This window comes from Periplaneta americana, chromosome 12 (genome assembly GCF_040183065.1).
Source record: "Periplaneta americana isolate PAMFEO1 chromosome 12, P.americana_PAMFEO1_priV1, whole genome shotgun sequence".
Taxonomy (NCBI): domain Eukaryota; kingdom Metazoa; phylum Arthropoda; class Insecta; order Blattodea; family Blattidae; genus Periplaneta; species Periplaneta americana.
In genome coordinates, this window is record NC_091128.1 from 44,954,532 (window position 1) to 44,969,129 (window position 14,598).

Sequence of the window (14,598 nt, forward strand, 5' to 3'; positions counted from 1 at the left end):
AGTCTATTGTTTCTAGCACCCTCAAAACTCAGCTTCGTGACTGTATATAGTAGACTGTGGTTCCAGTATCTCCTTGCATGACATGGGTGAGTACCGATAGGCCTATATAAATTTTTAAGAAAAAAATAAGTAGGATTTTGTTAGTCACTCTGGCTCATTCACAATGAAAATTAAACATAACGTAAGCGTTAAGAATATAAACGTTGCGGTAAAATCAAGAAGTCATACCATCATTCACGATGGGAACATAAACATAACAGCAAACATACTTGGTAACCATGGAAACATAACGACGCCATTTCCTCATATTCTGTCGTATACTTCAGCGCTCTACCATTGTGTTCTGTTTGCAAATCACGTAAGCATAAGCATGAAAGTTTGGAGTTTGCAAACTTTCATGTTAACGTCTTACGGTAATGTTTATGTCAATGTTTATGTGAATCATTGTGAATGATCCCATTTAGTAGCCTGGGCGCAAACTTCTGTGTTTATGTTAGGGTTATGTTTAATTTTCATTGTGAATGGGCCTTAGGCTAATGTCGCGAGTTTAACCGCGAAATCCTGTTGCCAGCCGGGAACATGCTCCGCGACCCGTGAAGTCCATGCCATGCTGACATTTCATACATAATTCGCTCACTTTGTATAAGGAACACTAGTATTCGAACGAGTAGAGCGTCGGCTTTCCATGCTTATAATCCTGGTTTAAATAATCCCGGTGGGTTCACATGTAATTCGTGGTGAACAAAGACAGTGCTTGATAGTAGGTTTTCGCGCGGTATTTCTATTTTCTTTCCCGAAACTCCACTATTGATCCATGAATTATCATCGTGCGTTGCTATGTAATTCACCTCTCACGGTGCACAAAATGGTAATGCTTACGGCAGCAACATGAACGACTTAGCAACATCTCTCCTAGATATAGGCGCTTAGAAGTCTGTTATTCACCACTGGATAAAACTGTTTTATATATTTTATTGAGAAATTTAAGTACTGTATATTAGAAAACTTGAACTTCTTAATATAGTGAAACTTCCAAGTAGCAGATATCTTTAGAAAAAATTCAGCAGGAACTAGTATACAGGGCTTTCGTTTCAAAACTTTCCAGTCTAAATAACTATTTATTTCAATTAAATTAAATGTAAACAAAAATACGCCAATTTAGATATTGAGGGGAAGTTTAAAACCAGTATCAATTCCATTTTAAATTTCGGTACTGGAGAAATCAGAAAGAAAAACTTGCAGCTGCAATTTAAAAACAAATGCAATTTTTCGTGATGTGAAATCGGGAAAGTACCGGTACTGCAGCTGTATTTTGGAATTTTAAAACTAATTTCTATATTCAAACTTACTAGTACCTAACTTTACATATTATGTGCATTAAAAAAAGAGGAAGAAGGGGGGTTTAATATGCGAATAAATAAGGTAAGTCATTATTAACAACTTTAAATCTTTTTTGTGTACCTATACGTATTTAGGCATCAGAGAGCGTTATTAGGAACGTCCACTATTGATATTATTTTCTCATTCGCGCAAGTGTAAAATCTCTAGGAAAATTTTAAATTGGCCATTAATAAGAGATGCCCATTTAAGAAAATTTCACTATATTAAAATGTTGTATACCACATTTGTAATTCATTAGTGCCCTAATTCACTTTATTTAAAGATATAAATGGAAATGTGCGTTTGATTTCATCATCATTTCATCATATTTGCAACTTTACCATTAAAGACTCCCTTCCTGAGGTTAGAAAGGTCATTTTCCCTTTCTTTCGTTGCCTCAACTTTCGTTTAGTTTTTATAATGACTAAACGTATCGAAAGACAGTTTATAGTAACAATAATATAATATTAAATGTCTTTAAAAAGTTAATAGATGTAAGTAATTAATTGTGAATGATCCTAAAAGATCAGTTATGTCTGTGTAATTTACAGAGGCGTAGCATGAAATTTTGAGCAGGGGAAGCTAATTCAAGTTGTCTTTCATGTATGAGCAAACGTATTGCAAAATATAGTCTTAAATAAATAGCCATAGTAATTAATGTCAAGTCAGCAGTCCAAAGTTTGGTTGGAACCTCATAGGTAACACCAATACGGCATCACCTGAAATGGTAGTAAAATATGATTTCATGGTTTACATATAGACTGTCTCTAACAAATATATAGGCATAGGTACCGGTATAATTTAACATTAGCTCACTCCCTGTCATATTTAGAAAAAATCACAATATTAACGGTCAATAGACACAGTATTAGTATAATTACTTCAACCAACATTAAAATCTTTATCAGAAGATTATTTTTGATTACGTCAGGAACTGTTACTTCACTCATTATTTATTATATCAGCCACAGTGCACACCCACTACAACAGAACACAACTCACGAAAGGGATAACTCGGAAACTAAATTCTTTTCAATGCGACCAGGGTATGAAGGGATGGGAAATCTGCGGGGTGAGTTACATAGAAGAATGCATGAAAGAAACCAGTTTGTTTGAAGTGGAGGGGATTGAAAGCTAGTGTGTGCAGGTTTCTTGTTTACTGCTACATCACAAATCATCCAGAGCTGCCGCATCACACATTTAAGGCGTAAATATGAATTGTATTAAAATTAATAAATAATTTTGTTCTTAAACTGCAGGTTTATTATGGAGTTATTAACTGGAGAAGCTGAGTTTTTTTAGCTTAGGCTACATTGACGCTACGCCACTGGTAATTTTATTGATCAACGAACTCTAGAGAAAGAAACTAGCTGACAGTTACTTTTTTTGGTTTTATGTTGCATTGTTGCTAATGTATGGAAGAATCAAATATAATAAATGAGTATTTTGCTTTATGGATTATTTTCAACAATATTAAACATGGTCGAATTTGATCAAATCTGGTACCGGTAGGCCTAAATATGTAATATAAAATGAGGAAATCTCAACGTCTCGGGCCATATTCATAGACATTCTTAGCGCGGGCTTCCGGTGGATGATCAGCGAACTAACGTTTTTCGTATTCATAAAGCAGTGTTAGCGATATGATATGATATGATATGATATATTTTATTTTATTGGGTTATTTTACGACGCTGTATGAACATCTAGGTTATTTAGCGTCTGAATGATATGAAGGTGATAATGCCAGTGAAATGAGTCCGGGGTCCAACACCGAAAGTTACCCCGGAAAAAACCTCAACCAGATAACTTGCCCCGACCGCGATTCGAACCCGAGCCACCTGGTTTCATAGCCAGACGCGCTGACCGTTACTCCACAGGTGTGGACGATATGATATGATATGATATGATATGATATGATATGATATGATATGATATGATATGATATGATATGATATGATGTGAATCCTGTACAAGTAACCAGTCGATAGCCGGGGCTAGTTTAGCACGCTCATAGCGCGGGCTAGCGAAATGTCTATGCATAGCACCCTTAATATCTGACTTCTCGATTTCAAATTTGACCCTATAGAAATTTTAGATATTAATGTGACGTATTGGACGTACAAGTAGAGAAAATTTGTAAATTTTTGACAAAATATTTACTCATGAAGACATGGAAAAAGAAGTGTAAGATGAACTTCGTACGTCGTGTTCGTCTCGCTCAGATATGTAGGCCTAACTGTACGTCTCTATACATCTATACCTGTACTTGTAAAATTATTACGTAGTTAATTATATTTTTGTCAGTGTTGTACTACTCATAATTTCATAATAATATTTCACTTTCACATATTGGGATCTTTATAAGGCCAAGTATCAGGACTGAACACAGATAAGATAAATTCAGCTATTAGTTGAAAATCCAACAAGCAGACCTGGTTTGTTACTCTAGAGAAGTTTCTTGTGTTGCAAGTATTACTGATAACCTAAATCGAAACTCTGGATTTAGGCTGATATTCAAATTATTTCCAAGGATGTAATGGGAGGGAGCAGCATTTGTTAATTAGTGGCTAAGTGAAGTTTGTTTTTAATCAGCGTAATGTGGCAGTTCCCCAGAGGTGTGGCTGGCACGCGAGAGCCACATTGCAATACTGCTGACGTTTTGTCGTGAAATTATTAAGTTAAACACTTCATTGTAAAGGTGCTTTCAACTGCAAATGATATTCAACGTGCACTATATGATGTGATGGTCATGAATTACGTATAGAAAAAGGTTAAGAAAACATGTTTGTGCGAGATCGTGCGCATTTGCTTGCTTTCCGCACAAAACCAATACGCGGTAAGTGTGAAATACCACATTCAGTATTCCCAACGTAACACACATAACAATTTCCCTCTTCTTCCCGCTTAAGCGCCATATTCATTTTACTGCTTTAGGCTTTTAACATATTATTTTTAGAGACGTTTAACATAGTAATAATTATAAATTGGAAACTCACCACTGCAATTTCACCTAAATTGCACTGTTAATTATTGTTTTTAAATATTTGCAAAAATTAAGTAAACTCTACAACACCACAAAAGTTACTGCATTTGTAATGCAAGTAACATTAAGGAAGCCGGGAAAAAATCAACAAGATTCCACATGCTGATGTTATTATTGCAATATGTTATATAAATAATATTGTTAAAATATTAAAATGAAAAATAAATCATTACATAACCTTACCGTTTGTTTTAAGTTCGCATTTATACACTGGGGGGGGGGGGGGAAGACAGACGTATATCACGGCCTGCTGGAATATAGTAAACACAGAAAACATTTTATAGTAACAATGTTGAAGATAGATATTATAGTTTTTAAAAGTTGCCGTCATTGAACAGAAACCGAGATGGAGATTTCATTGCAACTAATTAGAAATTCGTGTTTCAGGTATGTAATAAACGATCTTCGCACAAACTAATGTACGATACACAAGCGGTATGTTTGTTTTCATGTTCTCGGAAATTAAAAAAGCTCAACTACGTTTCGCTTTTTCAATCTTTTCCTCGAACATGAAAACATCAACATACCGCTCTTGTAACGCATATTACTATTTCAAGAGCGATTCTAACATCTATCCAGATGAGACTAAAATAAATCTGTGCCATGAAAATGACGCATCCCTACATTATTTCTTATTATTAATAACAAATTAACTGTATACAGTATATTGCAGTTATGAAAATAATTTGAATTGATATACGTATGCATATAAAAACATATTGACACGAAACATGACACAAGGCTTCTGTACATTGACAGCCCTCAAGTTTTATTTATTATCTTTGCTATTCATGATTACAGTATGAGTAAGTCTATGTGCCATTTCCTGATCACAGTGATGTGTCTGCTGCAGATGTTCGGTTCGGGTGATGCATGAAAGTACGATGCAGTTTATTATAGCAGAGGGCAGTCTTTATATTCCACATGCGAATTTTAAAAAGCGTGTCTGAATTATGAAGTAATTTCTTAAGTACAGTTGAGAGAACTTGTTGTAGGCCTAATGTATTAAAGAGAGATTGAAGGATGGATAGTAGAGAATCAGTTTTTTCCATTAATTTATTTATCATATCACTAAATGTAAGAGTAGACTAACTGTCCAAGTTTCTGTCGTCTCATAGCTTCCATGCTCACCTGTCTATCGAATGTTATCGATTGTAATAATAAAGTAAAACAAGGGAGGATAACGACTCCAGCCAGGGTCCTTCTGAATGAAAGTTTTGCAACAACTATCCGGTATTGAATTCTGGATTTTTCGGTTGGTGGTCAGTTGCTCTACGAAGAAAGCTATTCGGGCGAAGAGAAGGAAAAGAGAACGAATAGGAAAAAGAAGAAAAGGAGGAAAAGAAAGAGTTAAAAAGTAGAAGGAGTAGAAAGGGAGGGAGAGGAGAAAAGAGGAAGATTACAAAGAGAGGAAGAGCAGAAAAAGCAGAGGAGTAGATAAAGAGGAAGAGTAGGAAAAAAAGGGATAGTATAAAAATAGGGAGAGTAGAAAAAAGAGGGATAGTATAAAAAGAGGGAGAGTATAAAAAGAGGGATAGTATAAAAAGAGGGAGAGTAGGAAAAAGAGGGAGAGTATAAAAAAGAGGGATGGTATAAAAGAGGGATAGTAGAAGAAAGAGGGATAGTAGAAAAAAGAGGGATAGTATAAAAAGAGGGAGAGTAGGAAAAAGAGGGAGAGTATAAAAAAGAGGGATGGTATAAAAGAGGGATAGTAGAAGAAAGAGGGATAGTAGAAAAAAGAGGGATAGTATAAAAAGAGGGAGAGTAGGAAAAAGAGGGAGAGTATAAAAAAGAGGGATGGTATAAAAGAGGGATAGTAGAAGAAAGAGGGATAGTAGAAAAAAGAGGGATAGTATAAAAGAGGGAGAGTAGAAGAAAGAGGGATAGTAGAAAAAAGAGGGATAGTATAAAAGAGGGAGAGTAGAAGAAAGAGGGATAGTAGAAAAAAGAGGGATAGTATAAAAGAGAGAGAGTAGAAGAAAGAGGGATAGTAGAAAAAAGAGGGATAGTATAAAAGAGGGAGAGTAGAAGAAAGAGGGATAGTAGAAAAAAGAGGGAGAGTAGAAAAAAGAGGGATAGTAGAAAAAGAGGGATAGTATAAAAGAGGGAGAGTATAAAAAAGAGGGATGGTATAAAAGAGGGATAGTAGAAAAAAGAGGGATAGTATAAAAAGAGGGAGAGTATAAAAAGAGGGATAGTATAAAAAGAGGGAGAGTAGGAAAAAGAGGGAGAGTAGGAAAAAGAGGGAGAGTATAAAAAAGAGGGATGGTATAAAAGAGGGATAGTAGAAGAAAGAGGGATAGTAGAAAAAAGAGGGATAGTATAAAAGAGGGAGAGTAGAAGAAAGAGGGATAGTAGAAAAAAGAGGGATAGTATAAAAGAGGGAGAGTAGAAGAAAGAGGGATAGTAGAAAAAAGAGGGATAGTATAAAAGAGGGAGAGTAGAAGAAAGAGGGATAGTAGAAAAAAGAGGGATAGTATAAAAGAGGGAGAGTAGAAGAAAGAGGGATAGTAGAAAAAAGAGGGATAGTATAAAAGAGGGAGAGTAGAAAAAAGAGGGATAGTAGAAAAAAGAGGGATAGTATAAAAGAGGGAGAGTAGAAAAAAAGAGGGATAGTAGAAAAAAGAGGGCTAGTATAAAAGAGGGAGAGTAGAAGAAAGAGGGATAGTAGAAAAAAGAGGGAGAGTAGAAAAAAGAGGGATAGTATAAAAGAAGGAGAGTAGAAAAAAGGGATAGTAGAAAAAAGAGGACTAGTATAAAAGAGGGAGAGTAGAAGAAAGAGGGATAGTAGAAAAAAGAGGGAGAGTAGAAAAAAGAGGGATAGCAGAAAAAAAGAGGGATAGTATAAAAAGAGGGATAGTATAAAAAGAGGGATAGTATATAAAGAAAAAGAGTAGAAAAAGAGAGGAAGAGTAGAAAAGGAGAGGAGGAGTAGAAAAGGAGAGAAAGAATAGAAAAGGAGAGGAGGAGTAGAAAGAGAGGACAAATAGAAAAAGAAAAAAGTATAAAGAGTGGAAAAGCAGAGGAAGAGTAGAAAAGAGAGACTAGAGAGTAAGAGTAGAAAAATAGGAAAAGTAGAAAAAGAGAGAGAGGAGGAAAGGAGGAAGAGTAAAAAAAGAAGAGTATAAAAAGAGGAGTAGAATGAAAGAACGCGCAGATGAAGAGATAAAAGCGAAATTAGAGGAAGAGGAGAAAATAAGAAAGAGTAGAAAAATAGGGAGAGTAGAGAGAGAGCGAGAGAGAGAGTAGAAAAGGAATAGTAGAATAAAAGGGAGGGCAGATGAAGAAATATAAAGGCCAAAATAGAGGAAGAACAGAAAGAGATGTAGAGGAAAAAATAGTGGAAGAGAGCAAAAGCAGAAAAAGAGGAAGAATAGAAAAGAGGTAGTGTAGAAATGAAGAAAAAAAAAAGAAGAGGAAGAGCAACCCACTGATCTTGGACCTGCTATATAAACAAACTTAAGCATGATTAAAAAATTGACCTACGCTCAACTTAATAATATTACGAGAATTAAATTTTCGTCTATATTCAATATTTGTCAGTTCCATCTTTAAACTTCGTAAAGTACTGCTAACGGTCCAAAAATTTTACATTTCGCGCTCTCATGATGTGTGTTGCGCTCGGTCTTAGGTTCGAAACTTGTTTTTTATTGATTACTCGTTTGATTTGTCTTTTCTGAGATTTCTTCTAAATGTGAGACGAATTTCCGGTAAATCATAAATAATCCTCGATCTCAATTTCAAAGACGTTAGATAATCTCGTAGTTGATACAGCGTCATTAAACGACTTATTCAATAGCAACTCTCAGATACTGTGCCTTAAAAGTCATTTAGTTACGGTACTCTATAATTTTGTTGAAATGTAACCTAATGCGCACGTTGCATTAAGAGTTGTATGAACAAAACCCTGTTACAATACGTTACCGTCAATAGAAACTTTTTCTGGAAATGAAAAATGTTAAATCATACCTATCATACGTTATGTAACAAGAGAGGCTGTCATTGACGATTCTCTTTATTGAACACGATCCGCATCAAAATCAGATTATTGCTCTGTTGAAGATTGATTTAGTACAATATGATGAAGAAAATACGAAATAAAATTACACAATTGTACTATATGCCCAATAAATGTTCGGTCGCATTCTATGTCAATGATTTAACTGAGTTAATAATAAATATTTTTCTCTCAAGGGCCTCATGTATGACTTCTGTCTAGAGCCCCTCAAGCTTCAGGACAGCCCCTCTATGACAGAACTCTTATCCGTCATTATTCGTCATATAGACCCTTGTGACAAGGTAACAGAAATAATATTGCTTCTAACACATATCTACAATGGAAGAAAAACAGCTGCAAAAACAAAAATTGGACTACAAACAGCAACAACAGTCGCAAGTTGCACTCTGCGAAGAAGATCGATAGATGACTTCCAATTTTCCTGAAGATGAGATAATATTGATTGCATAAGCCATATTGACTCATGATACTTACTTACTTACTGGCTTTTAAGGAACCCGGAGGTTCATTGCCGCCCTCACATAAGCCCACCATTGGTCCCTATCCTGAGCAAGAGTAACCCTATCTCTATCATCATATCCCACCTCCTTCAAATCCATTTTAATATTATCTTCCCATCTACGTCTCGGCCTCCCCAAAGATATTTTTCCCTCCGGCCTCCCAACTAACACTCTATATGCATTTCTGGATTCGCCCATACGTGCTACATGCCCTGCCCATCTCAAACGTCTGGATTTAATGTTCCTAATTATGTCAGGTGAAGAATACAATGCGTGCAGTTCTGTGTTGTGTAACTTCATCCCTCTTAGCCCCAAATATTTTCCTAAGCACCTTATTCTCAAAAACCCTTAACCCATGTTTCTCTCTCAAAGTGAGAGTCCAAGTTTCACAACCATAAAGAACAACCGGTAATATAACTGTTTTATAATTTCTAACTTCCAGATTTTTTGACAGCAGACTGGATGATAAAAGCTTCTCAACCGAATAATAACTCGCATTTCCCATTTTTATTCTGTGTTTAATTTTCTCCCGAGTATCATTTATATTTGTTACTGTTGCTCCCAGGTATTTGAATTTTTCCACCTCTTCAAAGGATAAATTTCCAATTTTTATATTTCCATTTCGTACAATATTCTCATCACGAGACACAATCATAATCGTATACTTAGTCTTTTCGGAATTTACTTCCAAACCTATCTCTTTACTTGCTTCCAGTAAAATTCCCGTATTTTCCTTAATCGTTTGTGGATTTTCTCCTAACATATTCACGTCATCCGCACAGACAGCAGATATAACCCGTTAAATTCCAAATCCTCCCTGTTATCCTGGACTTTCCTAATAGCATTCTCTAGAGAAAAGTTAAAAAGTAAAGGTGATAGTGCATCTCCTTGTTTTAGCCTACAGTGAATTGGAAATGCATCTGACAGAAACTGACCTATACGGACTCTGCTGTACGTTTCACTGAGACACATTTTAATTAATCGAACTAGTTTCTTAGGAATACCAAATTCAATAAGAATATCATATAAAAGTTCTCTCTTAACTGAGTCATATGCCTTTTTGAAATCTATGAATAACTGATGCACTGTACCCTTATACTCCCATTTTTTCTCTATTATCTGTCGAATACAAAATATCTTATCAATAGTTGATCTATTACGCCTGTATTGACTCTTGATAGTTGTGCTAATGAGGAGTATGAATATGACGACATGTTAAACGGTCCTATACCTACTATTACTCAGCCATAGTCTTTTTTTATTATACGAGTGTGATACAATCCTACAATTTAGTTAGTTACCAATACAAGTAAGCGGCTCAGCATTTTAAATACCGATCTTTCATTTAAAAACTTTCCACTCCAAATAACTATTTATTTCAATTAAGTTAATTTAAACAAAAACACGTCAATTTAGATATCGAGGAGGAAGTTTAAACCCAGTGTTAATTGTATTTGAAATTTCAAAAAGCACCCCTATATTTTGATACTTAAATTTGAAAGAGTATTCAATTGTTCGCATTTCTCATGTATTTGTTCTCGCATCTTTTCTTTTCTATCGTCGCCTGGCAACCTGGATTGCTGTTATTTTTTTCGCTGTTATTTACACTCCCTTTAAAAACTCTGGTCATATCGCGAGTTAATCTTTTCCGTGAAATCCGAAGGCCTGTGTATTACTTGTGACTGGTTCTGTTGTTGTGAACTAGATGGCGTCTGTAGATGTATTACTGATCTGTTATTAATATGATTTTTTAGATGAATGAAGCCGGTGATATTCAGGGATGTTGTGGCTCGATTTTCTTGGCATTTGCTTTACGGTTGAGGGAAAACCCTGAGAAACCTCAACTAGGAAATTCAAGCCGACCGGGAATGGAACCGGGGCTATCTGCGTAAGAGACCAGCATGCTGACCCCTACACCACAGAGGTGTTCTATTGCTGTTATTGCCAGTTGGTTGTAGGACTAAAATAGTTGATATTTTTGGGTAATTTCCCAAATTTTTAAATTTTCAAAATGTGCTCCATTTTTGGCTAGACAGTAATACAGCCTGTTTTGAAACTCCTCTACAAGGCATTGCCATAGTATCAAAACCATATATAAATAACTGTAGATTACTGTATAACTTACTTCAGTCATCTGGGGCCGTATTCATAGACATTTTTAGCGCGGGCTTTCGGTGGATGATCAGTGTTTTTCGTATTCATAAACCAGTGTTAGCGATAGGATATGATTTGAATTCTGTACTAGTAACCAGTAGGTAGCCGGGGCTAGCTTAGTACGCTCGTAGCGCGTGCTGCGAAATTTCTATGAATAGCACCCCTGATGATTAATTTATGTTTAAAATCAAATTATTAGACTCTTTGTTGAAATGCTTTCAATTACGTAAATAGTTTCCAATGAATGATATCAAATTATTCTAAATCAGAATAGACTATTTGATAAATCCTAGAGTAGGCCTAATAATGAAACTAACACAATAGAACACTTACTTGCTATAATACAGTAAAATCTCTCGTAACTGGCACCCAAATAACCAACAATACCAAAACAACGGCACTTTTGGCTGGGCCAAAAAAAAGTTTAAATCTGCCACATTACCACATTGTGGGTCGTCAGTTTTGCCACATTAGGAAGTTCGCACGAACTTTCATTTGCGGTGAATATTCTAACCTAAAATTAGTGTATTATTTGTGTTGTGTGACGTGTTTTAATAAAGAAAATCCACACAGTTTTTACGTTATGTTCGGGCCGTCAGTATTGCCACATTATGAAGTTCGCACGAACTTTCATTTTCAGTGAATATTCTAACCTAAAATTAGTGTATTATTTGTGTTGTGTGACGTGTTTTAATAAAGAAAATCCACACAGTTTTTATGTCATGTTCGGGCCTTCAGTATTGCCACATTATAAAGTTCGCACGAACTTTCATTTGCAGTGAATATTCGAACTTAAAATTAAGCCTGGTTCAGATGGTGCAAGTTTCTGTGATGGATTCCAAGGTGGCTGCGCTGATGGCTGCCCTGCGTGCTCACTTGCTGGCTCCTGTGTTGGCTACGGTGATGGTAGTTATTCACACGGAGCTGGCTCTTGTCACAGTTCAAATTGGAAAATCATCTGCTGTTTTATCTGTTGCCAACACTCATGGTCAGAAAGAAACTAAACAGTGAGTGGAAAACAACTGAAGTCCTGCATTAGTAGTAAATGTCGTAATGAATTAATTAAGCCATAAGTGCAAAACAGCTAAAGTCCGATATAGTTGTTGTTTCTTAGAAACTAAAGAATATAGAAAAAAAAACAGGTTTAGTTGGAAAACAACGAACATGGCGACATGGTTTCAGAGGTGATATTATATGATCATCTTTGGTTTCAGCCTGCAAACCAACACGAAAAATAGCAAGGAACCTACCCTCGAAATCCAGCAAGCTAGCCATCCAAGGAACCACCAGAGCGCATTACTTCCGGCAAGTGACCACGCAGGCTACCCATCCGCGCAGCCACCTTGGAATTCATCACAGAAACACGCACCGTCTGAACCGGGCTTTAGTGTATTATTTGTGTTGTGTGACGTGTTTTAATAAAGAAAATCCACACAGTTTTTGTTATGGTCGGGCTGTCAGTGTTGCCACATTATGAAGTTCGCACGAACTTTCATTTGCAGTGAATATTCGAACCTAAAATTAGTGTATTATTTGTGTTATAAGATGTGTTTTAATAAAAATAAATCCGCACATTTTTATGTTTATATAATTATGTTCGGGCCGTCAGTATTGCTGCATTAGGAAGTTCGCACGAACTTTCGTTTTCAGTGAATATTCTAACCTGAAATTAGTGCATTATTTGTGTTTTGTGATGTGTTTTAATAAAATTAAAGCCACACAGTTTTTATGTTTATTCAGTTATGAGCAAGTGACAGAGAAATAAGCTTCACATGGCTGCAGTTTCAACATTTGTCACCATGAAATACGAACTTTTTTTTGTATAAACCGGTATTTATTCAATTATCCGGCAAGATCTCGTATCCGGAACTATCCTGGTCCCTTTGGTGCCGGTTAAGAGGGATTCTACTGTATCACATTGCTTATCTTCTTCAGTACTAAGGCAAATATTACAGATCCAACGTTTGGGAACAATCCACATTGGATAATACTCACTCTCTGGTTCTGATAGAAGGGATCGATGTCCTCGAGAGGGGTGGAGGCGAGCTCGGGGGGGAAGAGGCCCTGCATGCGGACTGGGATGGGCGCGCCCTGCTCCAGCGTCGCATCCGGCTGCGGGCCTTCATCTTCGTCCTCGTCATCGTACCGAACCTGCTCTCACAGAGCACAACAGTCACTGTCTGCCCATCACGGAGCAATGGTGGAACACTTGTCCACCAGTGCCCTGTCTGCGTAGGCTCACAGCAGCAAACAATTTGAACAATTTTTAGATGTTTTGTCGGGATTTCTCTCTTCTGTGTCATTACACTGAAAGGCGAGAGCAAACCATGAAACAATACAGCGCTGCATGCTGAATGACAAAAGACTCACGACGTCCTATAGAGAACCTGTAACAGTGACTGCTCCATTTTCCGTAATTATACAGTGTGTGTCATAATTCCTATTACAAACTTGTATGGGTTGTCGAGGGGACTAAGTAGATAAAGGTTTGATTAAGAACCCATGTCCGGAAATGTATCGTTTCGATGCAAAATAGGTTTAAAGATCGAATAGATTTCACATCTCCCACTTCACTTAGAGACAATGAAGATCCTCCTCCGACTCTACAGAAATCTCATAAACAAAGTTCTTCATGTGGCCTCATAGGAAAAAGTCGAGAGGAGTTAAATCTGGCGATCGTGGTGGCCAAGGAGTTGGATCACCTTGAACTATCCACCTTTCCCCGAATGTTTGGTGGAGATGTTCGCGGACGGCAAGTGAAAAGTGCGTGGTTGCACCATCATGTTGGAACCATATTTGCTGACGTAGTGCCAATGGCAAATCTTCACATAACTCTACCAGTACGTCTTACAGGAAGGTCAAGTACCTGTGCGTGGAACCACTCTTGTAATGCACACTGGCAAGAGCTCATTGTCTCTAGTGAAGTGGGAGATGTGAAATCGATTCGATCTTCAAACTTATTTTGCATAGAAACGATACATTTCCGGACATGGGTTCCTAATCAAAATTTTATCTACTTAGCCCCCTCTGCAACCCATAGATGTTTGTAATAGGAATTATGAAACACCCTGTATTGTGGCACGGAACAGAATTGTAAGTTACTAATCAATAACTGTCAAGACTTAAACTGCAAGAAGATATAAAAATGTAGGATTCTGTTTCCTGATTCTTAGAATTGCTTTTAACGTGAAACGTTTATGCGCCTGACATTCGAGATAACTGGTCACCATTTATGTCAAAACGGTGGCGTTATTAACTACAGACGGCCTTGGATGACTGGAATTATGATGTGTTTAAAAACAATAGAGTTTCGAATCCACTCAGCCGTGATAAATCATAAAGAGGAGACAATGAATGTGACACCATAATTAATTAATTACTATTCGTACATAAATGGGATCATTAATGAACGCGGGGTGTGTAAAAACAGAAATAGTTAATTTAGCATTGTCTAATTCTAAAGTACTTAACTGTGGTATTAATTTCCATTACAATTTCAG

At 36.5% G+C, this 14,598-nt stretch overlaps 1 protein-coding gene across 35 annotated transcripts in view; it reads right to left on the minus strand.

The window, feature by feature from the left end:
• Nucleotides 1-14,598, minus strand: part of para (sodium voltage-gated channel paralytic) — an 873,489-nt gene that overhangs the window by 233,402 nt on the left and 625,489 nt on the right. For all 35 annotated transcript variants that reach the window (XM_069841227.1, XM_069841234.1, XM_069841226.1 and 32 more), the window contains one exon: nt 13,094-13,249. In XM_069841227.1, coding sequence (XP_069697328.1) covers nt 13,094-13,249 — 156 coding nt within the window. The remainder of the gene's footprint in view (nt 1-13,093; nt 13,250-14,598) is intronic.